This window comes from Girardinichthys multiradiatus, chromosome 2 (assembly GCF_021462225.1).
Source record: "Girardinichthys multiradiatus isolate DD_20200921_A chromosome 2, DD_fGirMul_XY1, whole genome shotgun sequence".
NCBI lineage: Eukaryota > Metazoa > Chordata > Actinopteri > Cyprinodontiformes > Goodeidae > Girardinichthys > Girardinichthys multiradiatus.
In genome coordinates this window covers 27,715,780-27,743,414 of record NC_061795.1, presented here as the reverse complement: position 1 = coordinate 27,743,414, position 27,635 = coordinate 27,715,780, and the positions used below count along the sequence as shown (strand labels likewise).

At 39.1% G+C, this 27,635-nt stretch overlaps 2 protein-coding genes across 11 annotated transcripts in view; one reads left to right on the top strand and one right to left on the bottom strand.

Moving 5' to 3' along the window:
- Window positions 1-2,063, top strand: part of fkbp16 (FKBP prolyl isomerase 16) — a 68,764-nt gene extending 66,701 nt beyond the window's left edge. For all 7 annotated transcript variants that reach the window (XM_047351734.1, XM_047351717.1, XM_047351709.1 and 4 more), the window contains one exon: window positions 1,333-2,063. In XM_047351734.1, the coding sequence (XP_047207690.1) occupies window positions 1,333-1,419 (87 nt within the window). In that variant the 3' untranslated portion in view covers window positions 1,420-2,063. The remainder of the gene's footprint in view (window positions 1-1,332) is intronic.
- Window positions 1,633-27,635, bottom strand: zgc:162879 (ras and EF-hand domain-containing protein). Of its 4 annotated transcripts, none has more exons than XM_047351657.1 (17): window positions 27,055-27,635; window positions 21,457-21,609; window positions 18,579-18,669; window positions 18,193-18,288; window positions 15,046-15,123; window positions 14,851-14,966; window positions 14,706-14,774; window positions 8,314-8,395; window positions 8,105-8,175; window positions 7,841-7,967; window positions 7,649-7,750; window positions 6,330-6,471; window positions 6,024-6,105; window positions 5,765-5,879; window positions 5,576-5,689; window positions 5,369-5,445; window positions 1,633-2,233 (listed from the first exon to the last, which is right to left on the bottom strand). In XM_047351657.1, exons 1-17 carry the CDS (start codon window positions 27,354-27,356, stop codon window positions 2,131-2,133), a joined length of 1,920 nt encoding a protein of 639 aa, XP_047207613.1. In that variant the 5' UTR covers window positions 27,357-27,635; the 3' UTR covers window positions 1,633-2,130. The 4 variants fall into 4 exon arrangements, with proteins under 4 accessions (XP_047207613.1, XP_047207594.1, XP_047207603.1 ...); XM_047351638.1 differs by having other exon boundaries at window positions 7,841-8,015; window positions 27,055-27,633; XM_047351647.1 differs by having other exon boundaries at window positions 7,841-8,015; window positions 15,046-15,117; window positions 27,055-27,633.

Below are 27,635 nucleotides of genomic sequence, written 5' to 3'. Positions count from 1 at the left end.
GACAATGATGTCTTGGCTTTGTAAGCTTCTGATTTTCTTAATAATTAACGTTTTAATTAATTGGAGGCATATCTGTCGGTGTATTTTAGCCAACACCTCACACACATTGCTCACTTGTGTGACGTTATGGAAGAATAAAAAATAGATCAGCCAAGATATCAGGAAGAGCTCCACAAGTCTGGTTCGTCTTTGGGTACAATTTCCAGATGCCTGAAGGTGTTCATATGGTGTCTTTTTCCAACAATTATACACATTTATAAACACCAAGGAAATGTCCGGTGATTATATCATTTAGGGAGGGGACAGATTCTATGTCCTAGAGATGGGCATTTTTTGCTGTGAAAGGTGCAGATCAGGTCCAGAATAAAAGCAGAAGACCTTGTGTGGATGCTGACTGTAGCTGGTGGGACAGTGGTGTTATCCACAGTGAAATAAATCCTGTATTGACATGAGCTGAAAGGCTGCTCAGAGAGGAAGAAGCCATTACTCCAAAAGCAACATAAAAAGACAGATAATCGTTTTCAAATGCACTTGAGGGCGAAGACTAAAGCTGAAGAGATTGGCTTTAATGACCAACATTACATTTAGAAGAAAAATATGGATTCATGCAAGCCTGAGAATACCATGGCAACTGTGAAGTACAGGGTTGGAAGCATCATGTGGTGGAGGTGCTGCAGTAGGGACTGGGGCACTTTATAAAATAGATGTCATCATGAATAGAGAACTAGTGAAATAGTGAAGCACCATCTCACAACAACTGCCAGGAAGTTATAGTGTGGGCACAAATGGGTCTTCTAAATGAACAATGTTCCTAATCGTACAGCTTAGTTACAAAGTGGTCAAGTGACAACGTCAATGCTTTGGAGTGGCCATCACAAAACCTGCTCTGTCACTTCTGTGGGCAGAGCTTTGGGCAGGTTTTGTGCGAGCAATGCGGGCTACAAACCTGATTCAGTTATACAAGTTCTGTCGGGAGGAATGGGCCAAAAGTCCAGCAAACTATTGTGGGAAGCTTTTGGAAGTATACTTAAAACATTTGAACAAAGGCAATTTCACCAAATACTAAAGAAATGTATGTAAAAACCTAATGATTTGAGACAAGCAGTAAAAAAGGAATTTTAGCTCATTCTGGCATTTAGCAAATACAATAAAATTGGGAACTGACCTAAAAAAGGAAAAGTTTAGTCTGATTTAATGTCAAGAGTGAGAAAACAAATGGTTTTGTGTCTTTTTATACAGTGTATGTAAATATCTGGCTTTAACTGTATGCCACACTCAATCATTTAATATTGTGATAAATTGGATTCATATCACTCCCCTGTATGTTTTCAGGGTATTTCCTGGAAGTTCATACTGGGAGCTCTGGTGGTGGCCTTGGGCAGCTTGGTGACGTCCATGATTTTGACTGCAAGAAACTAAGAATCCTCAGGAAAGATATCTGATTCACCGGAACAGCTCGTTCTCCAGTTGTCTTCCAGCGGGTCTCCACTGTAAAAGCAGCGCAGCAGCTTAGAAGCCTGAACTTGTGTTTGAGATTTTTTACTGAAAAGTTGATTGAAGATTAGTTATATTTTGCATCCGCAGAGATTTCTGTTCATTGGTGCAATTTTCTAAAAGTTATTTGCAGTCAGCTTTATTTGTGGAAGAGATTGCCTTTATTTCTGCTAACTAAGATGTTTAATAAAGTTTTTAAAAAACACATAGCATAGAACAAAAATATATTTGATCAGTGCTCCAAAAAGTTAATATGTAAAAATAATCCATAAATGCATTTGTTAGTGTTATGGTCCTGGTCCCAAAGGTAGATTTAAACAAAAACATTAAACAGCATTTAAAATTATTAAATACGTTTATGCTGAATCCTAGATTATCACTAAGGCTCATCTATTTATATAAATATAAAAGTTTAAATACTTTTGACTAATTACATGATGTGAATTTGTATTTGTGCATGTGAAGTTTTACTACAAAAACTTTCATTCTAACCAAAGAGTAAAACTATGTATGAAACTATGTTTACAGTTCAGACGTGAAATAGAATAAAGTACAACAAAAATATTAAAGAAGTTTTCTGTTTTTCCTTTTTGAAATAAAAGCAGCATGATGTCCTTCGTTGCTCCATCCGCAGGTTTACAGTCCACAGCAACCTTTAAAAGCCTTCTGTGGGGGGATTTCATTCAATCTGACCTGAGATTCTGACTGCCGCCTGAGTTTGCCATTTTTCTTTATTTCTCTGTAAAAAAGTAAAAGAAACGGGTGCATCTCAATAAATTAAATGCTGAATGTTCAAAAACATGTATTTCTTTCAGGTTAACCAAAAGTGAAACATGTTATGAAGGCTCATTACATACATTGATATATTTGAAGCATGTACAGGTCCTTCTCAAAATATTAGCATATTGTGATAAAGTTCATTATTTTCCATAATGTCATGGTGAAAATTTAACATTCCTATATTTTAGATTCATTGCACACTAACTGAAATATTTCAGGTCTTTTATTGTCTTAATACGGATGATTTTGGCATACAGCTCATGAAAACCCAAAATTCCTATCTCACAAAATTAGCATATTTCATCCGACCAATAAAAGAAAAGTGTTTTTAATACAAAAAACGTCAACCTTCAAATAATCATGTACAGTTATGCACTCAATACTTGGTCGGGAATCCTTTGGCAGAAATGACTGCTTCAATGCAGCGTGGCATGGAGGCAATCAGCCTGTGGCACTGCTGAGGTCTTATGGAGGCCCAGGATGCTTCGATAGCGGCCTTTAGCTCATCCAGAGTGTTGGGTCTTGAGTCTCTCAACGTTCTCTTCACAATATCCCACAGATTCTCTATGGGGTTCAGGTCAGGAGAGTTGGCAGGCCAATTGAGCACAGTGATACCATGGTCAGTAAACCATTTACCAGTGGTTTTGGCACTGTGAGCAGGTACCAGGTCGTGCTGAAAAATGAAATCTTCATTTCCATAAAGCTTTTCAGCAGATGGAAGCATGAAGTGCTCCAAAATCTCCTGATAGCTAGCTGCATTGACCCTGCCCTTGATAAAACACAGTGGACCAACACCAGCAGCTGACACGGCACCCCAGACCATCACTGACTGTGGGTACTTGACACTGGACTTCTGGCATTTTGGCATTTCCTTCTCCCCAGTCTTCCTCCAGACTCTGGCACCTTGATTTCTGAATGACATGCAGAATTTACTTTAATCCAAAAAAAGTACTTTGGACCACTGAGCAACAGTCCAGTGCTGCTTCTCTGTAGCCCAGGTCTGGGGAATGCGGCACCTGTAGCCCATTTCCTGCACACGCCTGTGCACGGTGGCTCTGGATGTTTCTACTCCAGACTCAGTCCACTGCTTCCGCAGGTCCCCCAAGGTCTGGAATCGGCCCTTCTCCACAATCTTCCTCAGGGTCCGGTCACCTCTTCTCGTTGTGCAGCGTTTTCTGCCACACTTTTTCCTTCCCACAGACTTCCCACTGAGGTGCCTTGATACAGCACTCTGGGAACAGCCTATTCGTTCAGAAATTTCTTTCTGTGTCTTACCCTCTTGCTTGAGGGTGTCAATAGTGGCCTTCTGGACAGCAGTCAGGTCGGCAGTCTTACCCATGATTGGGGTTTTGAGTGATGAACCAGGCTGGGAGTTTTAAAGGCCTCAGGAATCTTTTGCAGGTGTTTAGAGTTAACTTGTTGATTCAGATGATTAGGTTCATAGCTCGTTTAGAGACCCTTTTAATGATACGCTAATTTTGTGAGATAGGAATTTTGGGTTTTCATGAGCTGTATGCCAAAATCATCCGTATTAAGACAATAAAAGACCTGAAATATTTCAGTTAGTGTGCAATGAATCTAAAATATATGAATGTTAAATTTTCATCATGACATTATGGAAAATAATGAACTTTATCACAATATGCTAATATTTTGAGAAGGACCTGTATTTCTGTTCCTTCTGATGATTATGGGCTCCAGCAAATGACATTTTTTATATATTTACTCAGAAAATTTAAATATTAGATAAAAGCAAAACAAATGATTAAAAAAATGTTATGGCCTACACAATCATGGGTAGAACTGATGACCGGACAAATGTCCAGAAGACAGTTAATGACACCCTCCAGGGTAAGCAACAACAGGCTATTGCTAAAGAGGCTGGTTGTTCGTAGAAAGTCTTTGGAGGACTGTGAAGTAAACTTCATTCAAGAGTTTTAACGGGATTTACAAGGTGTGAACTGTGCTTCAAGAGCCACTGAGATATGGGCTACAACTGTCAAATTCCTTGTGTTAAACGACTCATGAAGTAGAGACAGTCTCAGATAGGTCTTAACTAGGCTAAGGAGAAAAAGGACTGGACTGTTCCTTAGTAACCCAAAGTCCTCTTTTCAGATTACAGTGAATTTTGCATTTCATTTAAATGGTAAATGGACTGAACTTATATAGCGCTTTTCCAGTCATACAGACCGCTCAAAGCGCTTTACACTAGAGCCACATTCACCGAATTGTACTCACTAACACTCACACTGTATTCATACACCGATACGCAGATCGGTAGGCAACTTGAGGTTAAGTGCCTTGCCCAGGGGCACATCGACATATGGCAGGAGGAAGCTGGAATCGAACCCACAACCTTCTGATTGCAAGACGACTACTCTTCCTACTGAGCCACAGTCGCCTATTTATAAACCGACATCCTAGATTCTGGAGGAAAAGGGGAGAGGCACAAAATTAGAGTAGTTTGAGGTCCAGTGTAAAGTTTCCTCAGTTGGTCATGAACTGGGGAGCCGTGTGTTGGTCCACTGTGATTTTCAGGTTCCTTTCTTTTTTCTTTTTTTTTTACAGTGTCCTGTCTGGCAGAGTAGCACTCAGAAATGTTGTATGAGTGCCAAGAAGATTTACTGTCACAAGTGGAGCATTAGGGATAACGATATAATGCTCCGCTTGATATTTATAAGATAAACTATTAGAAACTGCTTTGAGATTCTGAGAAACACAAATACATCAGTGGGCAGAGACACCAGCCACCGGCAGGGAGTGTGGTGGGGAGGAAAAAGGCATACTTTATTTACAGTAAGCCGAAATCATTTTGTAAAAAAATCTTTTTATTTATAATTGGTCTTATTTTACGTTGTCATTTGCTGAGAAACCAAATAAATTTTTTCTCAGCTGCGAGCCATAATCATTAAAAAGATTAACAAAAGTTTGAAATACTGCACCTTGTATGTGCAACTGAATCTATTCAAAATATAATTTTAACCATAAGAATAGAATTACATAACTTACATTTTGATGATATTCTAAAAAGTAGAGATGCACCTGTATAGCTTGAAAAGAATGAAATATGTATTTTTAACTCCAACTTTCCTACCGGGCTAGATGTAGCACAGCTTCAGCGATGTTGGTTCCTTCTTTAGCACTCGTTTCACAGAACAGGGCGCCGTACAACTGCAAAGCAAAGCAAAATGAAAAAACGAAAAAACATTAACATCCCTGACCACGATGTGTTCACTATAACACCTCGGAGACTGGATATCTTTATAAAATATTTTTTGACCTGGTGAAAGTTTCACTTTACCCTAGCCAGTTTTTCTCCGTGTGAGGTGCTAACACAGCTTCCTGCAGGAAGTTCTTCTCGGAGGTCCACCTTGTTTCCAACAACACACAAGGCGATTTTCTCTTCAGCGGACTCCTTCAGAAAAAAAAACAAAGGGAGACATACTACAATGATCTATGCAATTGAATGCTTCATCAGTCCTGTGGTTACCTGAATCTGATCCACCCACTCTCTGACGTTTAGAAAGCTCCTTTCTGAAGTAACATCATAAAGCAGCAGGACTCCATGAGCTTTACGGAAATAGGACCTGGCAATGCTACGGAACCTAGTAAAAGCAAATTACAGCTCTTTTTTTTTTTTTTGCAGTGTGCATTTTCTACTCAGTCAATGTTTACACATTTACTATGATGCAATCAATATTTCCATGTCGCTGCTTTCTTGATAAACGTCTTTCTAGGAAACGGTGTACCTCTCCTGACCCGCAGTGTCCCATATCTGCAGACTCGTCGTCTCTCCGTCCACCTGCATCTTCTTTATCTGGAAATCAACACCTGGGTGCGGGAACGCATCATGTTAAAATATGTCTGTGATTACATAATCAGTTTAATTCCCTAAAACAACAAGTGAAAAAAATAATTTAGCCAACACTAAAGTGAACGGAAACATCTCTTTAGATGAAATAATTCTGCATTAACTCGAGGGCCTTCCCACTGTATTTGTAAGTGGAACTAACCTGTATGAATAAAAAGCTACTTCAGTTTACAGTGTTACCCACCCAGCGTTGTTTGAATGTCTCCTCTGAATTCATTGAGTGTCAGCCGCACCAGGAAGCTGGACTTTCCAGCTCCTGCGTCTCCTGCCAAAACAACACGGTACCTCAGAGAAGGTTCCTCTGTCACCGCGATGTCGTCCTCCAACTACGGCAAGGTAAGTCACAAAGAAAATTATGAAGCTGAAATCATGACAAACTAAAATAAGATTAGCAGGGATTATATCATGTAAAATTTTAAAGTTATCGTCTTGCAGTGACTGGATATAATACAGAATGATAACACTGGAGGAAGACATGTTTATGTTGCTCAACATCAATAAAATAAAATTAACAGAGTAAGAAGGATTCTAACAACTTTCTTTTAATCTTCTTCACTTTCAAATGATAAATAATAAAATTTTAATTTAACATTTTAATTCTCATAATAAACAGGCAACCACTTAAACAGATGTGTAAAAAGCATAAACAAACTGATGTGTCATTGCAGTAGCATAATCTCAAACTGAATTTTGGAGGAATGATCACTCTTTAATGGCACAACTCTTGGTGACCCCACCATTTCTTTCAAATAAATCAGCATTTGATTTATTCCTGCATGACTCTTTTAGGTTGATCAGAGATTCTAGGAACTCCTAATTAGTAATCTGTGACTTTCTGTTTCAGTGGGGTATAAATACGATTTATCAACAAGGACTATTTCCTATAGCCACTGGACACTAGGCTGATGAGGACCCATGTTTGTGTTATCCCACCATGTATCAGGATAGTAAGAGAGGTAGAAACAAAGTCCCAAAAGCGCTCCATTAGAGAACTGCGGGAGAGTGTGGCATCTAGGGGTCAACAAGTCTCCATAACAACCGTTACATGTTATCTACATGCTTTCAGTGAGATGTGACTGGATTGAGATTTATGTCAAGAAACACTCAAGGTGGGTTTGACTCCAGTCCTCAATCTTATAGAAAACCTATGGGTTGAGCTGAAGTGTGCATAAAAGAGGGACAAGGCCTTTAAACAAGCTAGAAAGACTGCAAAAAGAAACGTGCTCAAAGATGTCTCTCCCTCTTTACGCTCCACCCTTGTGAAGTCCTACAAGAGAATAACAAGGGCTGTCCTACAGGCTGCAGAAAGTAATGACAACATAGGCACCAATTATTGTGTCACCAATGGTTTTATCCAAAACAATAATTTCTTCACATGGAATTAAATTATTTAAAATCTTCCAGTTCCAGATTATGCTGGTCAAATAAAATAGAAATTTTGTTTTATGAATTTGAATTCCAACAGATTTGTCTGCGTTTATATTGTGATCCAAGCTTGTTTACGTTTGTGGGAAAGGCAGACAGGCGTCTTCGCACAGATGAAGCGATGGAGCTGACTTTGCTGGGAGCTACCGACGTCGCAGCCTCAGATTTAACCTCTGATATCTGTAACAACCAATGAAAGTATACTTTTAAAGTTCTGGGAGAACAAACACTGGTACTGTTTTCAATTGGCCCTGGCCTGTTTTTCCTCACCTCAACGTCTGACGGGACGCACGAGTAGCTGTGATGCAAAATTTCCACATAGCTGTTGTCACTATCATAGTCGCTGACTGAGCTCTCAGCCATGTCCATCGGCACGGACACGCCGCTGTCCAGGTACCTATCAGCCCAGGCGGACACACGGAAGATGTTGGTATTCTGCTCGGATCTGCACACACACGTATTATTGCAGTGACAATCGATCTCCCAGAGATCAATCAGAGCAGTCACACAGGTGAGCACGGGAACTGCATCTACCTGCCATGATTGAGGGTGCTCTGTCGAAGAGGTTTCATTCTCCTGGCCGGGATTTCATGTTGAGGAGACATCTGTTGAGTGGATTACAAACAGCAGGAAGAAATGTTTTCTTTTACTCTTGAACTAGTGAAAACTTTCAGGTTCTTTTTAATATAAACCATATATAAAGCAGGTATGAGGAAACATAGCTGAGCCAACAATGAACTCACCCTCCTTTTACCTGCAACCGCTTCACTGGTTAATGCTGAGCGCAGTCCATCATTACTGTCATACAGCTTCTTGTTCATTTCCCTGATGAGGTGTTTATAAAAGCACATAGTAACCTTCATACAATTACAGTAAGAATGAAAACGCAATGCCAAAAGCATTAAGCTATTCCTCATTCCTTCATTTCTTTGGCTTGTGAGTAGTCAGACTTTCTTGTAATCTTTTAATGTGGTCAATAATATTCTGGGCATCAGAAGTTCTTTGGTAGTGGTTATTTTGTTTATCTGGCTTTTATTTCCCCTTGCAAATTTTTATTTATATCCTAACAATGTTTTTACTAGCTACCTGTTACAAAAATGCCTAATTTGTTCCATTTCTTTTTAAAACAACTTTGTTTAATAAAAAAAACCAAACAAAAAAAACCAGTGAGATTTCCAAAACCATCTCTTCAATAAAATATACATCTTATAGGTCCAGTTTTAGCTTTTTGGCCTCAGCTCTTCATTTAACATTTAATAATTTTTTATTGTACAAGTGGGCAATTCGACGATATCATATTGTAAACAATTAGTGTGTTAAGCTGCCGAAACAGGGAGATTGTGACATTGTCTACAGGTCCTTCTCAAACAATTAGCATATTGTGATAAAGTTCATTATTTTCCATAATGTTATGATGAAAATTTAACATTCATATATTTTAGATTCATTGCACACTAACTGAAATATTTCAGGTGTTTTATTGTCTTAATACGGATGATTTTGGCATACAGCTCATGAAAACCCAAAATTCCTATCTCACAAAATTAGCATATCATTAAAAGGGTCTCTAAACGAGCTATGAACCTAATCATCTGAATCAACGAGTTAACTCTAAACACCTGCAAAAGATTCCTGAGGCCTTTAAAACTCCCAGCCTGGTTCATCACTCAAAACCCCAATCATGGGTAAGACTGCCGACCTGACTGCTGTCCAGAAGGCCACTATTGACACCCTCAAGCAAGAGGGTAAGACACAGAAAGAAATTTCTGAACTAATAGGCTGTTCCCAGAGTGCTGTATCAAGGCACCTCAGTGGGAAGTCTGTGGGAAGGAAAAAGTGTGGCAGAAAACGCTGCACAACGAGAAGAGGTGACCGGACCCTGAGGAAGATTGTGGAGAAGGGCCGATTCCAGACCTTGGGGGACCTGCGGAAGCAGTGGACTGAGTCTGGAGTAGAAACATCCAGAGCAACCGTGCACAGGTGTGTGCAGGAAATGGGCTACAGGTGCCGCATTCCCCAGGTCAAGCCACTTTTGAACCAGAAACAGCGGCAGAAGCGCCTGACCTGGGCTACAGAGAAGCAGCACTGGACTGTTGCTCAGTGGTCCAAAGTACTTTTTTCGGATGAAAGCAAATTCTGCATGTCATTCGGAAATCAAGGTGCCAGAGTCTGGAGGAAGACTGGGGAGAAGGAAATGCCAAAATGCCAGAAGTCCAGTGTCAAGTACCCTCAGTCAGTGATGGTCTGGGGTGCCGTGTCAGCTGCTGGTGTTGGTCCACTGTGTTTTATCAAGGGCAGGGTCAATGCAGCTAGCTATCAGGAGATTTTGGAGCACTTCATGCTTCCATCTGCTGAAAAGCTTTATGGAGATGAAGATTTCATTTTTCAGCACGACCTGGCACCCGCTCACAGTGCCAAAACCACTGGTAAATGGTTTACTGACCATGGTATCACTGTGCTCAATTGGCCTGCCAACTCTCCTGACCTGAACCCCATAGAGAATCTGTGGGATATTGTGAAGAGAACGTTGAGAGACTCAAGACCCAACACTCTGGATGAGCTAAAGGCCGCTATCGAAGCATCCTGGGCCTCCATAAGATCTCAGCAGTGCCACAGGCTGATTGCCTCCATGCCACACCGCATTGAAGCAGTCATTTCTGCAAAAGGATTCCCGACCAAGTATTGAGTGCATAACTGTACATGATTATTTGAAGGTTGACGTTTTTTGTATTAAAAACACTTTTCTTTTATTGGTCGGATGAAATATGCTAATTTTGTGAGATAGGAATTTTGGGTTTTCATGAGCTGTATGCCACAATCATCCGTATTAAGACAATAAAAGACCTGAAATATTTCAGTTAGTGTGCAATGAATCTAAAATATATGAATGTTCAATTTTCATCATGACATTATGGAAAATAATTAACTTTATCACAATATGCTAATATTTTGAGAAGGACCTGTATATGGGTACATTCTAGCCCCTGCTGTTCTATGCTCTTGTGTAGGTGCTTCAGTTTTATTTCCCTACTTTTAATTTTGTTCCTAAACCAAATATTATGTAGCAGGTTTGCAATGTCATTGTTATTTACCCTTTAAATAAAAATACAGTTTTTGAATTTGGCCAAACAGTTTTGACTTCGTGTACTTCAAGTCTTAAGAAATAAATCTTAAATACAGTACAGACCAAAGGTTTGGACACACCTTCTCATTCAAAGAGTTTTCTTTATTTTCATGACTATGAATATTGTAGCTTCACACGGAAGGCATCAAAACTATGAATTAACACGTGGAATTATATACTGAACAAAAAAGTGTGAAACAACTGAAAATATGTCTTATGTTCTAGGTTCTTCAAAGTAGCCACCTTTTGCTTTGATTACTGCTCCACACACTCTTAGCATTCTGTTGATGAGCTTCAAGAGGTAGTCACCTGAAATGGTTTTCCAACAGTCTTGAAGGATTTCCCAGAGATGCTTAGCACTTGTTGGCCCTTTTGCCTTCACTCTGCGGTCCAGCTCACCCCAAACCATCTCGATTGGGTTCAAATGATGGTCCAACTAAACGCAAACCGGATGGAATAGCATGCCGCTGCAAGATGCTGTGGTAGCCATGCTGGTTCAGTATGCCTTCAATTTTGAATAAATCCCCAACAGTGTCACCAGCAAAGCACCCCACACCATCACACCTCCTCCTCCATGCTTCACGGTGGGAACCAGGCATGTAGAGTCCATCTGTTCACCTCTTCTGCGCCGCACAAAGACACGGTGGTTGGAACCAAAGATTTAAAACTTGGACTCATCAGACCAAAGGACAGATTTTCCACTGGTCTAATGTCCATTCCTTGTGTTCTTTAGCCCAAACAAGTCTCTTCTGCTTGTTTCCTGTCCTCAGCAGTGGTTTCCTAGCAGCTATTTTACCATGAAGGCCTGATTCACACAGTCTCCTCTTAACAGTTGTTCTAGAGATGTGTCTGCTGCTAGAACTCTGTGTGGCATTGACCTGTTCTCTAATCTGAGCTGCTGTTAACCTGCGATTTCTGAGGCTGGTGACTCGGATGAACTTATCGTCCGCAGCAGAGGTGACTCTTGGTCTTCCTTTCCTGGGGCGGTCCTCATGTGAACCAGTTTCTTTGTAGCGCTTGATGGTTTTTGCGACTGCACTTGGGGACACTTTCAAAGTTTTCCCAATTGTTCGGACTGACTGACCTTCATTTCTTAAAGTAATGATGGTCACTCGTTTTTCTTTAATTAGCTGCTTTTTTCTTGCCATAATACAAATTCTAACAGTCTATTCAGTAGGACTATCAGCTGTGTACTGTATCCACCTCCTGCACAACACAACTGATGGTCCCAACCCCATTTATAAGGCTTGAAATCCCACTTATTAAACCTGACAGGGCACACCAGTGAAGTGAAAACCATTTCAGGTGACTACCTCTTGAAGCTCATCAACAGAATACCAGGAGTGTGCAGAGCAGTAATCAAAGCAAAAGGTGGCTACTTTGAAGAACCTAGAATATAAGACATATTTTCAGTTGTTTCACACTTTTTTGTTCAGTATATAATTCCACATGTGTTAATTCATAGTTTTGATGCCTTCAGTGTGAAGCTACAATATTCATAGTCATGAAAATAAAGACAACTCTTTGAATGAGAAGGTATGTCCAAACTTTTGGTCTGTACTGTATATTAAATATAAATTTATACTGGACACAAGTCAGAAAAATTGCACAAAAGCATGATTTAACTTAAAAAAATAAAAAAAATAAAAAACATTGTCATATAACTTTTCATATTGCCCTCCCCTAGTTTATGAGATACAAAGACAACTGACATTTTAAATCTGTTAATTATTACACATACTTAACTTACAATGAATTATTTCACCAATACAAAGATTTTATGAGTGCTTTATGATAGGAGCTAGCCAAGGACTACATGGGCATTCAAAGTTTTCACAGCATATAAAATTCAATTCCAAAAGCATAAAATCATAACCCGATAAGCTCTACATATCTGTGAAACCTGATTCTATTCTATCCTTCTTCACTCGCTGACTTTCGATGGTTTTCTACAAACTTCCTTTAATTACATATTGGTAAACAGTTTTTATGGTAGAAACTCAATCAGTTTAAAAGGGGACATATCATGCAAAAAACACTTTTTTAGCTCTTAAACACATTTTCTGTGTATTGGGAGTCTCTGAAAGTCTAGAAATTTTGAATGTAGTCACTCCAGATCCTGCAATGATATATTTAGATGCTTTTTGGGTCATATTTGGTCAGACTGTTCAGATTTTTCCATTTTCTATTACATTTCGTCCTCTATTACGTCACAGGATTTTTTGTGGAACGTCTGCAAATGGTCATGGACTTTCGGCTAACCAATCCCCCATTTTTTTTCTCGCAGTATTCTTGTAGTTCAAGTTGAAGGATTCCGAAGCAGCAGGCATAAAAATCTAAATGTTCTGTTGTCGGGTGTATTAACCCACACCAATTATTACACCGTCCCCCAGAATCAGAACCTCTTCGGAGTGTCTGGTCAAATTTTATTTTCCATGGAAACGTGCCGACATCAGTAGGGAAGCATTTCATAGAGGAGTGTTTCAGCAACCTCTGCCAGTATGAAGGAAGATTAGCTGAAAGACTCAATCGGAGGAGTCAGTTCCTTCTGTCTATGGAAGCGACGGACAGAGCAAAGAGGTAAGCTGCAGATAACGGTAAAATGACAGCAAGCTTGATTGTTGAGGTGTTGATACAACTTACTGGCTGTTGCTTTGATAGCACAGCTTTGTGCCTCCTGCTAATGTTAGCGCTGTGCGCTCGCTTTTAGCTCCTTAAGGACAGCACCTTATCATGTGTTTTAAATAACAATATTAAACAAACAGTTTTGCAATCTGTTTCGTTGCCCTTTTTGCCTTGGGAAACACATGATCTAAATGCATTCAGTGATGTTCTTGATGCTAGCGTTAGCTAACTCGTTAACTATGTTGGGGTCTTGTTTAAAAGTTGTGTTTATTCATTTGTGGTAGCACTAACATTTTAAAAAGGTATCTTACATGTAGTCCGTGTAAAAATATTGTCAGTAACATTACGGCTTTTGTTACTACTATGAATTCCTTAATTTTTCTCTGGAACCTCTACTATTAAACTACAAAAATGGCCGAACGGGGTGGATTGAAAGGCTCTGCAGCCTGGAGGGGGTGGGGTGTGAAGTGCCTCACTTGCATTTAAAGAGACGGCAGCAAAACAAGACGGTTCAAAAAGGAAGCTTATAAAATGAGTAAAATGAAGGCCTGAGGAGCTAAAATAATGAGAAATTCAAACCAAAGCATTGCAGTTCCACTTAATACAGACCACATCTGAATGATTTAAATAGGAAAGGAAGGATTTAAAAGCATGATATGTCCCCTCTAAATTACGTTAAGAGCTTAGGCTTCATTTTTCATAGTAACCTACATTTTGAGAATCAGATCAATGCCCATACCTTAAAGTTAACATTGTGGCCATTCTTGTACATACTTTGGTTACATCCTGGATTGAATACCACAAATCTACCCAGTGTGGTTTATCACAAACATCTGCATAGACTTCAACAAGTACAGAACACAGCTGCCTGGGTTAGAATTTCTTCCATTGAGCTTAAGAATTCGGCCCAACAACTTTATAGGTTTCATGTGAAATACTGCATTGATTTTAAAGTTCTTCCCTTCACCTTTAATTCTCTTCATAACCTTTCACCTCCACATCTCTCTGATTTTCTGCATAAAGTCACTCCTTCACAGACTCTGAGATCCAGGTCCTCCATTTCTCTCACTGTACCACCTACTCTCCTGGATATCATAGGCTCTAGAGCTTTACTAAGTGGCTCCTTGTCTTAGGATCTCTCGCCACCATGATATTTGTAAAACTGATTGTTTCCCTATTTTCAAAGTTGTTCTAATTTCATTAGTTTCCTATAATGTTTGATTTTCTATTAATGACCTTTATTTTTTATTTTGTGTTGACTTTTAAATCTTGATGATTTTAATAGTCTGTTCTATATTGAGATTTGTAAGACTATAATCATCTTTTAGATCTTTGCATTCTTTCTTAGGTCATCCAAAACAGGAAAATGTATCAAGGCGGACTTACTGTAGAATCTGAATCTGACTGGAGTATGACTGATATTCCATCACCATCTTCTTTAACACTTCTGTTTCTCTGTAAAAATCACACGCTTTCATTGAATCAAATGATGGATCACGATTTTTTAGCTGAGCCAGAAGAAAGCTTCTACCTTTCATGCTGGGCTTTCTGATCTGCATACATGTTCTTCAGCTTGTCCAGCTCAGAGTGGAGTATAGCCGTGTTTGTCTGGTTTTGCATCAGAGAACTTCGAAGCTGCTCATTTTCCTGCACGAAAAACCCACATTAAGACAACTCAACCCAACGTTAATATGATGCGTCTGCGTTAAGGTCCAGTGTTCTTTACCTGTAGGAGACCACTGATCTGTCTGTTCAGTCTGATTACCTCCTCTTTTGACTGGTTTTGTTCAGAGCTCTCCTGGTTCTCCAAATAAACAAACCAGATAAACATTTTGTTAGACAGCTGAGACACATTTCTGTTCTTCACTCTCTTACCAGCTTGATTTAACGTTTCATATATTGCCAGATATTAGAAGAAGAGTATGAAGAAAAGAACCTTTGAATTAACTTTTTATAGACTTACAGTGCCTTGCGAAAGTACTCGGCTCCCTTGAACTGGTCAACCTCTTGCCACATTTCAGGCTTTAAACATAAAGATATAAAGGTTTTTTATGAAGAATCAACAACAAGTGAGACACAATCGTGAAGTGGAATGAAATTTATTTAATGTGTCAAACTTTTTTAACAAATAAAAAACTGAAAAGTGGGGCGTGCAATATTATTCGGCCCCTTTACTTTCATTGCAGCAAACTCACTCCAGAAGTTCAGTGAGGATCTCTGAATGATCCAATGTTGTCCCAAATGACTGATGATGATAAATAGAATCCACCTGTGTGTAATCAAGTCTCCGTATAAATGCACCTGCTCTGTGATAGTCTCAGGGTTCTGTTCAAACCGCGGAGAGCATCATGAAGACCAAGGAACACACCAGGTAGGTCCGAGATACTGTTGTGGAGAAGTTTAAAGCCGGATTTGGATACAAAAAGATTTCCCAAGCTTTAAACATCCCGAGGAGCACTGTGCAAGCAATCATATTGAAATGGAAGGAGTATCAGACCACTGCAAATCTATCAAGACCCGGCCTTCCCTCTAAACCTTCATCTCGAACAAGGAGAAGACTGATCAGAGATGCAGCCAAGAGGCCCATGATCACTCTGGATGAACTGCAGAGATCTACAGCTGAGGTGGGACAGTCTGTCTATAGGACAACAATCAGTCGTACACTGCACAAATCTGGCCTTTATGGAAGAGTGGCAAGAAGAAAACCATTTCTCAAAGATATCCATAAAAAGTCTCGTTTAAAGTTTGCCACAAGCCACCTGGGAGACACACCAAACATGTGGAAGAAGGTGCTCTGGTCAGATGAACCAAAATCGAACTGTTTTGCCACGATGCAAAATGATATGTTTGGTCTAAAAGCAACACAGCTCATCACCCTGAACACACCATCCCCACTCTCAAACATGGTGGTGGCAGCATCATGGTTTGGGCCTGCTATTCGTCAGCAGGGACAGGGAAGATGGTCAAAATTGATGGGAAGATGGATGGGGCCAAATACAGGACCATTCTGGAAGAAAACCTGTTGGAGTCTGCAAGAGACCTGAGACTGGGACGGAGATTTATCTTCCAACAAGACAATGATCCAAAACATAAAGCCAAATCTACAATGGAATGGTTCACAAATGAATGTATCCAAGTGTTGGAATGGCCAAGTCAAAGTCCAGACCTGAATCCAATCCAGAATCTGTGGAAAGAGCTGAAGACTGCTGTTCATGAACGCTCTCCATCCAACCTCACTGAGCTCGAGCTGTTTTGCAAGGAAGAATGGGCAAGAATTTCAGTCTCTTGATGTGAAAACTGATAGAGACAAACCCCAAGTGACTTGCAGCTGTAATTGCAGCAAAGGGTGGCGATACAAAGTATTAACCCAAGGGGGCCAAATAATGCACGCCCCACTTTTCAGTTTTTTATTTGTGAAAAACGTTTGACATCCAATAAATTTAATTCCACTTCACGATTGTGTCCCACTTGTTGTTGATTCTTCACAAAAAATTTGAATTTTATATTTTTATGTTTGAAGCCTGAAATGTGGCAAGAGGTTGAAAAGTTCAAGGGGGCCGAATACTTTCGCAAGGCACTGTACTTGCACTTGCAAGTCTAATATATTAAAGTTGTAAAAATAATTTGGCATCACCTCAAGCCCAATTTTGGCTTGGGTTTAAAATACATTTTTTGCACTTTAGCAGCCCACACATTCTACTTATGACTGTGAGCAGCTATTAATCAGGAATCCTGATTACAAGCCAGAGCAGGTTAGATTATTCATGTTTACTGTCAACTGTCGCCATCCACAGGACAAAAGCAGCAATTGCACTTACAAACAGACGTCTTCTGTGTTAAATACATGCACTTTTTCCAATGCAGACCAAAAAACCACAAAAACCAAGTGAGAGTAATTTCATCAACATGCTGAGTTTGGCTTTCAGACTGGCTACTAGGAACATGCAACACTCCAAATCCTTATGCAGTAGCTTGCAAAACAAGTCATATCACTTGAACTGTACCACATTCTGTCATGTTACAGCCACACATTTCCATGTGTTTTATTGGGATTTTATGTGATGAACCAGAACAATGTAGTGGCTAATTTTGTAGCTGAAGGAAAGTCATATTTTAAATTTAATGTTTAGGTATATAATTAGCACGGGATTTTATTTATGGGTTTTGAAATACAACGGGTTGAATACAAAACCACACAATGTTTTTTCTTTTTTTCTTTAATTCAACCCTGCATCCGCTTCAACTCCAGGTTTAAAACAGCTGTTCACAACTCCCACCTATTCACCCACACCTCACACCTGGACACAAGGACAACCTACAGCCCCTGTCGCCAACTCAGCATCAGCAGGTCAGGTAAGGTCCAGAACCTGATGCAAGTTTGAAAACAATGTGACCCAGGAGTCAGGTGGCGTGGCGAACTGGGAGTAGGGGCAGCGAGTTTTGTAATTAAGACATATCTCGATAAGCCAAGCAGATATTACAGCTTTACACAGCTATAATTTTGCCTAAAAATATGGCAAAAGTTCATTTTGTGTCAACGTATTTTCATAATTGACGTCACTGATTACGTGAACAAATTGTTGCAGCCCTCAGGCAAACTTGGACATTAAAGATGATTCCTATTATTCTACTTCCACATAAAATCCCAATGAAATAATTAAAAGTCTCCATCAAATAATCTGCAGCACAACTTTTCTCTTGTAATGTGTTATAGTTTTTATAACATATATGTGTGTCAGGCCAAATTAAACATCAACTGCATTTACTGCAATAGATTGTCTTTTTTGGATCGTTTTTCCTAGTTGTTAAAATATAAAAAACAATGTTTACCACTGGAGAAAAAGGGCATGCATGTTTTCAGAACAAAACCTACCCTTAACAGTCGATCAGCTGTGGCATGCAGGTCTGCAACCTCATCGTCATGCTTCCTCTGCATGGTTGCTATGATTCCTTCCATTTTCTTTCGCTCCTGCAAACATGTACCCAAAGCAGTGGGAAATGCAGGCTGGCTAAGAGCTTGAAACAAGCCTTTCAGCTGAAGTTACAGAGCATCTTTGTGAGAAAGACACATAACCTACTGCTGTGGCCTGCACCATAAATACCTAGGTGGCTCTGGTGAAAAACTAATTTTTCATTTCAGTTGGAATTAAATGGCACTCTAAATGCAATGTTATCTCATAATGTATCCTTTTATGACTGAAATTTAATTTTCTTTCTTGAAGGAGAATCTAAGGAGTATTTTCAACATACAACACTCACCTCATCTCTCACCCGCTCCTCTGCTTGGGCAAGGTGTTGTTGAATATCATCCTCCAACTCAGCCAGCTGACTGTTGTTTATCTCCTCGGCTCTGTTTTAACAGAAATGAACAAGGTGGGTTGGCATGGCAGCCTCACAACTGCTTAGCAAAAACAGCGTGTCCAACAGCAGCCCAAGAATAGAAGTAGCAATCCAGCTGCTTTGCATCTGTATCTCAGATCCACAAGTCTGCTCAGTCAACTTCTGCCTTGACAGCTTTACTCAAAGCAGCCCTCACAGAAACCAACCAGTCGAGGGAGAGACAGAGTTTTGTAAAGATGTGCTGATCTTTTCCCCACACACATTCATTAGTTTGGTGCACAGCTGATGAGGAAAAACATTGATTCCAAGACATCATTTAAACACAATAGAGACTTGCTCGGTTTCTAAAAATACGAAATAACCGGTTAGGGCAGACTATTTAAAGCTTCCTACTTCCTTAACGAATGAATGTCACCTCTCATGCTGTGCACTCAAACACAGAGAGAGCTCAGAGAGAAGGGAGAAAATCACTCTGACTGTAGGCAGGGTTCCAAATTTTAACCATTTAGCTGCATTTTGGGAGAAAATAAACACTAAACTGTAAAGCAAAACCGTTTACAATGAATAAAAACCCGACAGACAAAAGATTAAATCGCTTGCTGAGATATCAGCCGGCTTCTCTTTAGACAGATGTGTGAAGCAAACGTTAAGTTTATGAAGCAGGAGAAACATCTTTCTGTAATTTTGTCCCACAATGACTTAACGTATTATGAGCAAAATTATTAGAGTTAAATGAAAAAACACGGAGGAAAGGAGCTAGTATAAGCCAAGAACCATTCATACTCCTTGCAAGTCTAGAGCAACCATTTAATTTGAGCAACATGTTCCTGTGAGGCTGCACAGTTGTGTTTGAACTTTTGCTTTGCAACAAGAAGGTCTTGGGTCCAAATCCCAGCCTGGGGTTTTTCTGCATGGAGTTCGTATGCTGTCCCCATGCATTCTTGCGTGGGTTCTCTCCGAGTACTCCGGCTTCCTCCAACAGTCCAAAAACATTAGGTTAACTGGTTGCTCTAAACTGACTTTGTACTAAAAAACAGGCTGCTTCAAACAGCTAAAAGTTGTGGCAATTAATGTTTCAAATGACTGTGGGCAACATGCCTTTGCAGTTGGGTCGGTTTATGGTGATCAGTTCACATTACCAGACTGCACCAGACTCGGCTCAAAAAAAAATCATCTGTTTGTTTGACTGCAACTGAGGTCAGGTCGGTTTCTCTCTCACACTTCCAGTCTTCACCCTATCTCACACTAGGTTTTTTTGTACAAACTCGCCTTGTCGACTGACCACAACTAGTGAAGAATGACATCCACTTTCCCTACCTGGAGACTGGGGGTAAAGTCTGGAAAAAAATCATGTAGTGTGTCCTCCCATTAAGCTTTTAACCAACAAACACTCCGAGAGGATTGGTGTAAAACAAGGGATGAATATGTGGGAAACACCTCATGCTGATGTTAAACATGGTGGAGGGTCTGTTATGCTGTGGGTTTGGTTTTTTCTTCTAAACGATCTGGATGCTTTGTTAAAATGCATTGGCATCATTACATCTGTAATAAACCAAGACATTTTAAATATCCTTTGGCTTCTTATATAAAACGAAAAACATGTGATTAAAAATACGCTTAATAAGGACGATTATCTAAAACATTTGACCAAATCAACACAGAAATGAATTACCAGACCCCAAAATCAATCACAGCTCAACTAAATCCTACAGATAACTTGTGTGGTGAGCTAAAGAGAGCATGAGAGACGACCCAGGACTGTTACTGCTATAAATGATTAGTTAATTGTAAAAAGGTTAATTGTAAAGCTTTGTGCACATCATTACCAGGGCTGCCAATATAATGGTGCTCTTTGTAACTCTATCTTGTTGTAATTTCAAAAGATTTACTGTGCGGTGTACATATGTAAAAAAAACTAAAAAAGAAATTATTAGTTTTACGAAATTTCAAAGTAACATGAGCTCAGCATCTCAGGAGAGAAAAGGTGCAATAAGTCCATAGAGTGGAACCAACAATACAAATCAGGGTTTCATCTGAATACTCCAGAGAATAATGAATGGAACATTCAAAGGCAAAACAGTAACAGCAGAAGCTGTAGTTCAGCACAATGATGATGAGCCAGCTGACAGATGGTACGGTAAACTTCAGATCTTAGTGACAGTTTAGATACAGAATAATAATTTTTGTCATCCACATTGCCAAAAATCGCCAGGAAGAAAAAACAAACTCCCCAGTAGTCTCAGTTAATCTTGGAAAACATTTACTGTGTTATTTATTAACAGCTTTGGGCACTTTTTCAGTAAATCTGACTGCAAGACATTGATAGGCAAACTAATTTTAGAATTTTCCATGTTGATAAAAACGTCAAAAGAAGGAACCACCATTTTTAAAGCTGCAATGTAATATAAGGTGAAAAACTATGCTGCTAACTCACTGTGTATGTGCAAGAAGCTCAGGGGTGGATTATAAGCCAATGCAATATGGTGCAATGTTTTATATTTTATTAGTGTTTTGTACTGCTTTGTTTTTTTTAATAAATGCACGTAGAGTGCCATATACACAGATACAAAGACACCAATCAAGTCCAGCAGACAAACCTAATTTGCAATAGAGCTGCAAAATATAATGAACTGTAATCATTATCACAAAGTCCATTTGTGCAATATTGCAATTGCAAACGACTTCTTGGATGCAATATTTGGTAGGATATTTTATTTCAGATGCAATGCATGCAAATTCTTGATGAATTTTTTTGCCCCCAAGCATCCTGCAAAAGGAAAACTGACATTTTTCTTACCGCTTCAAACTGGTCTCCAGCTGTTCACACTCTAGTTTGTTTTCCCGGCTTAGGCTGATAAGTGACTGGACGAGTTCCTCATACGCTTGCAGAAGAGCAGTGTTTGCAGAGGAGTGAATGGCCTGGTAAAGGTCCGCCAGCTGCTCCCTGACACTATAAGGAGTCCAACAAAAACTTACAACCAGCAATAAAAAGGCAAAGGCAACCACACGCTCAAAGAAATGGAAGGCTGGGGAAAAACACCTGATAAATATCATACATGTCTAATTGTAAATATAACCTAAACAGAAAAACATGGAAAATGTGTCCTAACCCCAATTTACAACTGTGCTTGTTACAAAGATCATCTCTTATTAAATGTAAGCATTTTCAAAATAAACATCTGCTTGTTATGAATGCTATTTTTACTTAATTCTCAAAATATTGACTTTTCCATATCCAATGCAGTCTAATACAACAGCCACACAGTAATTCCAATCTGTATCTATCAATCTGTATCTATCAATCTGTATCTATCAATCTTTATCAGTCTTTTTCTTTTTCTGGAATTGCGCTGCTCAAGGTGGCAGCAGGTTATAGTAGTTCTGTTACTTTTGATTAGGATTAATTATTTTTAAGAACTCAAATTCCTCTTGTGGTGGATAAAAGTTGGATTTTTTTGTACGATTATCCTCTCTGGTACCGGATGCTAAAAAATTGCAACCCAATTAGAGAACTTTTAAAGTAATGTATGTCTTCAACATTTGATTACTTTACACAATGTAGCACAGCATTCTTCTTACTGGTGCCACCTAGGTTTGAGTAAGTGCTCTCTGTCACCTCTGTTTATCCTGCATTGATTAAAAAAGAAACACTGATGGCTTAACAAGGACATCTTTACGTCAATATGACATGACTGCTGTGTGAAAAATGCTACTGACCAGTTTAACGGGACCAAATCTTTCAATCTTATCCAATCTGAAGAAATGTTGCTTCACACTTAGTGAAATCAGTGTGTTCTACAGTGGGTCTGTTTGATACAACCCTTTTTGAAGTTTAACCTTCTTTTGCTTAAATAGACTATTTTTATTGGTAGAAGGCAAGGTTTTATAAATTCATTATTTTAATATAATTGTGATGAGATTTTACAGCACTTTGTTATATTTATTGGCTTAAATTTCAATTCCAATCTGTATTTCTGAATTTGATTGTTTCATCACTGTAAATAAAAAGCACTTTAAGATAAGTTGTGATATTTTGTCAGTTCTATCTTTTTTAGGCTCAAACAGGGCATTTTTAGTGTGTTTCTCATCCTCCATTCATTCTCACCCAGATTCAAACAGAGCTACTTGTTCATCATTCATCTTTCATTAATAGAGCAACAATGGACATATTTGGGACAATCTGTGGGTCAGGATGTGGCCAAAAAAATACTACTTCAACCTGGACTTCAACCACTCCTGCCAGATGATTCTAGATACGAAGTAACCTGTCATTCTTTCCTGATTGTTTGCTGAACTAAAAACCTCCTTCAGCTCTAAAATTTTTGCCGGTCAAACAAGTTAGTGAACAGGTCTATAGGACAGAAAATATTGCATCCCTGAAAAGACTTCTGTTTAAGAAGATTGTTCAAATTAACACTAAGAGATGTAAAACAACCCAACTTGAAGAAGTAGGCCCAACCCGCACAACATACAGTATATATTAGCATTTTTCTCAGGTCCTAAATAAGTCTGTTCCAATAAGTCATCGGAATTTCATGCACTGTTTGAAAATAAAGAATTGTGTTTAGTTTATTCGATCTCTGATGAGTAACCATGTTTAATGTATTTTTTCTTGTAAGAGAAAAGCAAATATTTTTTTTCTTCATCAGACTCTGTGCTATAGCAACAGGTGTAGACAAAACAAAAACATCAAAACACAATAAATGACAATCTTTCACTAACATTATTCTGACATGAGTTAGTACCACCTGATCACTTAATTAATTCTTACACGAATAGGAAAACATACTTCCTTATATTATGGAATATAATAACAGTGACTTTGAAGTTAGCATCCGTTTCGCAGCTTATGATTTGTACCTGTAGAGGAGGAATGTTTCAATGTTTTAGAGGACTCCGGACTACATTTGTTCAGCTCTAGTTTGAAATCTAAAACACTCTACTAATTAACTGGATTGCTCAACAATAAAGAATAATTATCAACAATCAACAATAAAGAAAGATTCCTCAACATACAACTTGAGATTTGTCAAATCATTATTCAATTATTTTAACTGCAAAAAAGGCTTCCTTTGCATTTTTTCTTAAAAAAAAGCTTTAGATTTGAAATTTAGAATTAAGAATTTCCAAAAGGGCCAATTTGATAAGTCGTGTGAATCAGACTCATTTGATGATCATTTTACTAATACCAAGGTTTCACAGACCAAACACTTTGTTTTCAGGAATCTCTACACAGTATAGAATGATCCAGTCAAGGTTGGCCAGTCCAATTTATTTGCTTTTCACACTCCACCAAAAAAAAAGCTCCTAAAAAGCTCAGAAAAAGTATTAAAATCACCCTCCTTTAGTTAAGGTTTTATTAATCGCAAACTGTGCTATTAAGAATCTATTTGTTGCAGACTCATCCAGTTCTCAGTGGACTAAAATAAGCTCTGCAGCTTTAAAGCAACGCTATCCCGGACTCCGGTCCAAATCCAGACCCAGAGAGCGCTTTATCTGGACCGCAAAGCATTTTCTCAATCACTATGTAGATATAGACATTTTATTCCTGCCAGTGTATGTACCAGATCGCCTCGGGTGGTCAAACCTGCTCAGGGCATGTGCTTACCAATGACATCACACTATCTGATTGGATTAACATCAGCACAATGATCATTTGTACCAGCTCCATACAGTATTTGTGTTTTGTTGATAATAAAGTATGAACTTAGAAAAAGATAAGCACTTTTTGTTTTGTTGTTTATCAGCGATTAATGGATTTGTTAGTGCTTTCAACATTTTAAAAAGTCAAATGTGAAATTAACTTGTAATGCGGTTCTTTACTTATAAAGTGTGGGGTTTGATGTTAAATGTTTGGACTTCAGGGTGGGAGCATTTGATTAATATTTGTATCAATAGGAGAGATGTAAATATTGGAACAGATATTTGGTCTAATAATTAATCTCAGACTGCACACTGCAAATGAATAAAATTATATATACACTCAAATGTATTTATTTACATGGGAAAACAGGTTTACCTTGCCCTTATATGTTGCTATTATCAATAATATGAAGTGTTTTTTTTGGCGTATTGAGGTATATTTGATATTTGGTCTAACAAATAATAGTGCCAAATAGTAAACAAACTAACTAAATAAAATTGATTCATTTTCAAATTCAAAATGGCTTTATTGGTATGGTGTAAAGAGGTTTAGGTTACCAAAGGAAATGTGAAATAAAAGCAAAAATATGCAATGATACAGACCGCAAGCAGATTTGATTCTAATGAATGGCCTCATGTAGCTTGTCCTTAAAAAGGGGGCACAATGTGGTTTGTACAAACTCCATTGCCACCTACACCGGCAGCCTCATTCGGGTCCACACTCAAAGCCAGCTGGTGGCAGTAATGCACCACATCTTTGTATGCCAACCACCAGAAAATGACAAAGAAGAAGCTATGGGGGACCTTGAACGGAGGTTGTTAATGCCCCTTCTCCACTGGCTCGTTTTAGGCGGCGCGGCTCCACTCCACTCGGTCTCTCTCTACTCGGTAAGGTACCAGTTGGGTTTCCACTGACCCACTGACTGCTGGAGCTGTGGCGACTGAAGCTCTGCTGTCAGTGTGGTGCACCGTGGTGCTATTACCATTACTGTTAATAGCTGTCAATTATTTCTTTTTTTTTTAAAAGGTATTAGCTTGGGAGCTCACACTTGCTGAGAGTACAATGACTTGGTGGTGCCCAGATGAGTGAGTAAAAGAAGATGGCTTTGTCAAAAATACATAAAGTGGACTATGAAAATCACACATTTAAAGATGAATACACACGCTTTCCTTTTAACGTCCGTAGGGGGTAAGGCCAGTCTGCCTTGTATGTTCTGAATCAGTTACTTATAAAGAGTGGAAATCTCAAGACACAAACATAAGAATTCAACCTAGGCTATCTGCCTGGCTCCGACCAGAACTGATGGGACAGTATGAACAAACAACACGGCTGATAACACAGTCTCTTACGGCACAGCAATGAGCATACAAGTGTTCACTGCGAGTACAGTGGATTTTAGGAAAACACAAAAAGTTATCACTGACTGGGAAATGATCAAGAGAGGAAGCTGTGGCAGAAACACCCTTAGATGGAAAAAAAGGACAACAACTTAAGGAAAAAGTTAAGCAAATTGCCATGCCTGCCACAAGCACAAGGAGAGCAGAATTATTATACCAAGATGTACAGACCCAGCTCAACTTTGCCATTCAAAGTGTGTTTAATATTGGTACTTAAATTGGATTGCACTTTTCTGGTCAGCAGATGATTTCATGGGCATGTGAATAATTGATCAGTAGTTAAAAAATAAAAAATAAAACTTTAGTGTTAATTAAATGTTAAATAAAAATGAAAGAAAATATATTCAGACCCTTAAGTGTTTGGATGATGGAGGTAGTGGACCTCCTGCTATTTTAGTTTGGGACTCTTGTTATACAGCAATATTAAACTCTTACATCATCTCACAACCCATAATGTAAACATGAAAAGAGAATGGCAAAACAGCATACCAACCAAGGCATGTAAATCTACATAATGTGTAGATGTGTGCAGCTCAATAGGGGGAACCTGTTGACAGAATAATAATTAGTTGTGCTTTTTACAAATCTGACCTTCAAGGAAAAAAGTGACAAAAATGCCAAAAACGTTTCTTTTAAAGATTTCACAAGCTAGAAGAATGTGCTCTGCTCAGATGAGATCAAACTAAGCTTTTTGGCCTATACACAAAATGCTATGTTTGGATAAAATCTAACAGCGTTTAACCTTTAAAAAAACACCCTCAAAGTGAAGCATTGTGGTATCAGCATCATGTTGCAGGGACTGCTTCGTTCAGCGGGGACAAAGAAGCTGGTCAGACTTGATAGGAAGATAGATGGGGCTTAACAGGAAAATCTGGAAAGAAAACCTGTAAGAGGCTGCGAATGACCTGGGACTGGGGTGGAGGTTCATATTCCAGCACAAACGTACAGACAGTTACAATAGAATGGTTTAGATCAGAGCATGTTCATGTGTTAGAACGGTCCTGTCAAAGTCCAGACCTAAATTAAACTGTAAAGTACATTTCAACAGATGCTCGCCAATGCATCTTATTTTAGATTGACAAAAACATATCGTCTCATATATATCCACGCCACACTTTTCAGATTTGTATTTGTAAAATATGTGAAAATCATGTAACACTTTCTTTCCAGTTCACAATTACGCACTGCTTTGCTGTGCTAATAAAACACAGTAAAGGCTGTGGTTGTGGCGTGATTATGTGAAAAGGTTAAAAGGAAATAAATACTCTTGCAAAGCACTGGAGCTGAGAGCTGCAGCAGCCACTGGTATGAAAATCCTGGTGAAAATGAGACTAAGGTCCCGTAATGAGTTTACCTTTCAGAGAGGAGAAACTCCACATCTATTCTGTCCACAAACTCTTCCCACGGAGTTTGGGTTGATCCTGCGCCAAAGGACGCCAAGTTGAGAGTCTCCGAAACCTCCTGAAACCTGGAAGAAAACCCTCTATAATCGATGAACCCGTCCTCGAAGGCTCCGAACTTCTCGAACAGAGTTTGGACCTGCGTATCTGGGACGCCGAGCTCTCTGCAGACCACCGTGAAGTCCTCATACTCGATCCTTCCGGACTTGTTCACGTCGCAAGCGGAAAACAGCCTCCGAAGGTTGTGTCGGTCCATAGTTTCTGATAAAAACGCATTCAAATTATAGCGTATAAAAATATAGATAGGGTTACCCAACTCCTGTCGGATGTACACACTCCAACGGCATCCGAGACGAATACAAGCTCTGTCCCTCTGTGGAGACACGGATTGGTCCAGGTGTCAGTGTGGGCGGGTACGAGCCGAATCAATGGCCCGAATGTGCCTCCTCCCAGTTCCTAAAACACCTGAAGTTTGTCACTATTAAAGGCTTGTATGTCCTGCGGTGAGAGTGGCTGAGGTAACCTGCAGCAGATC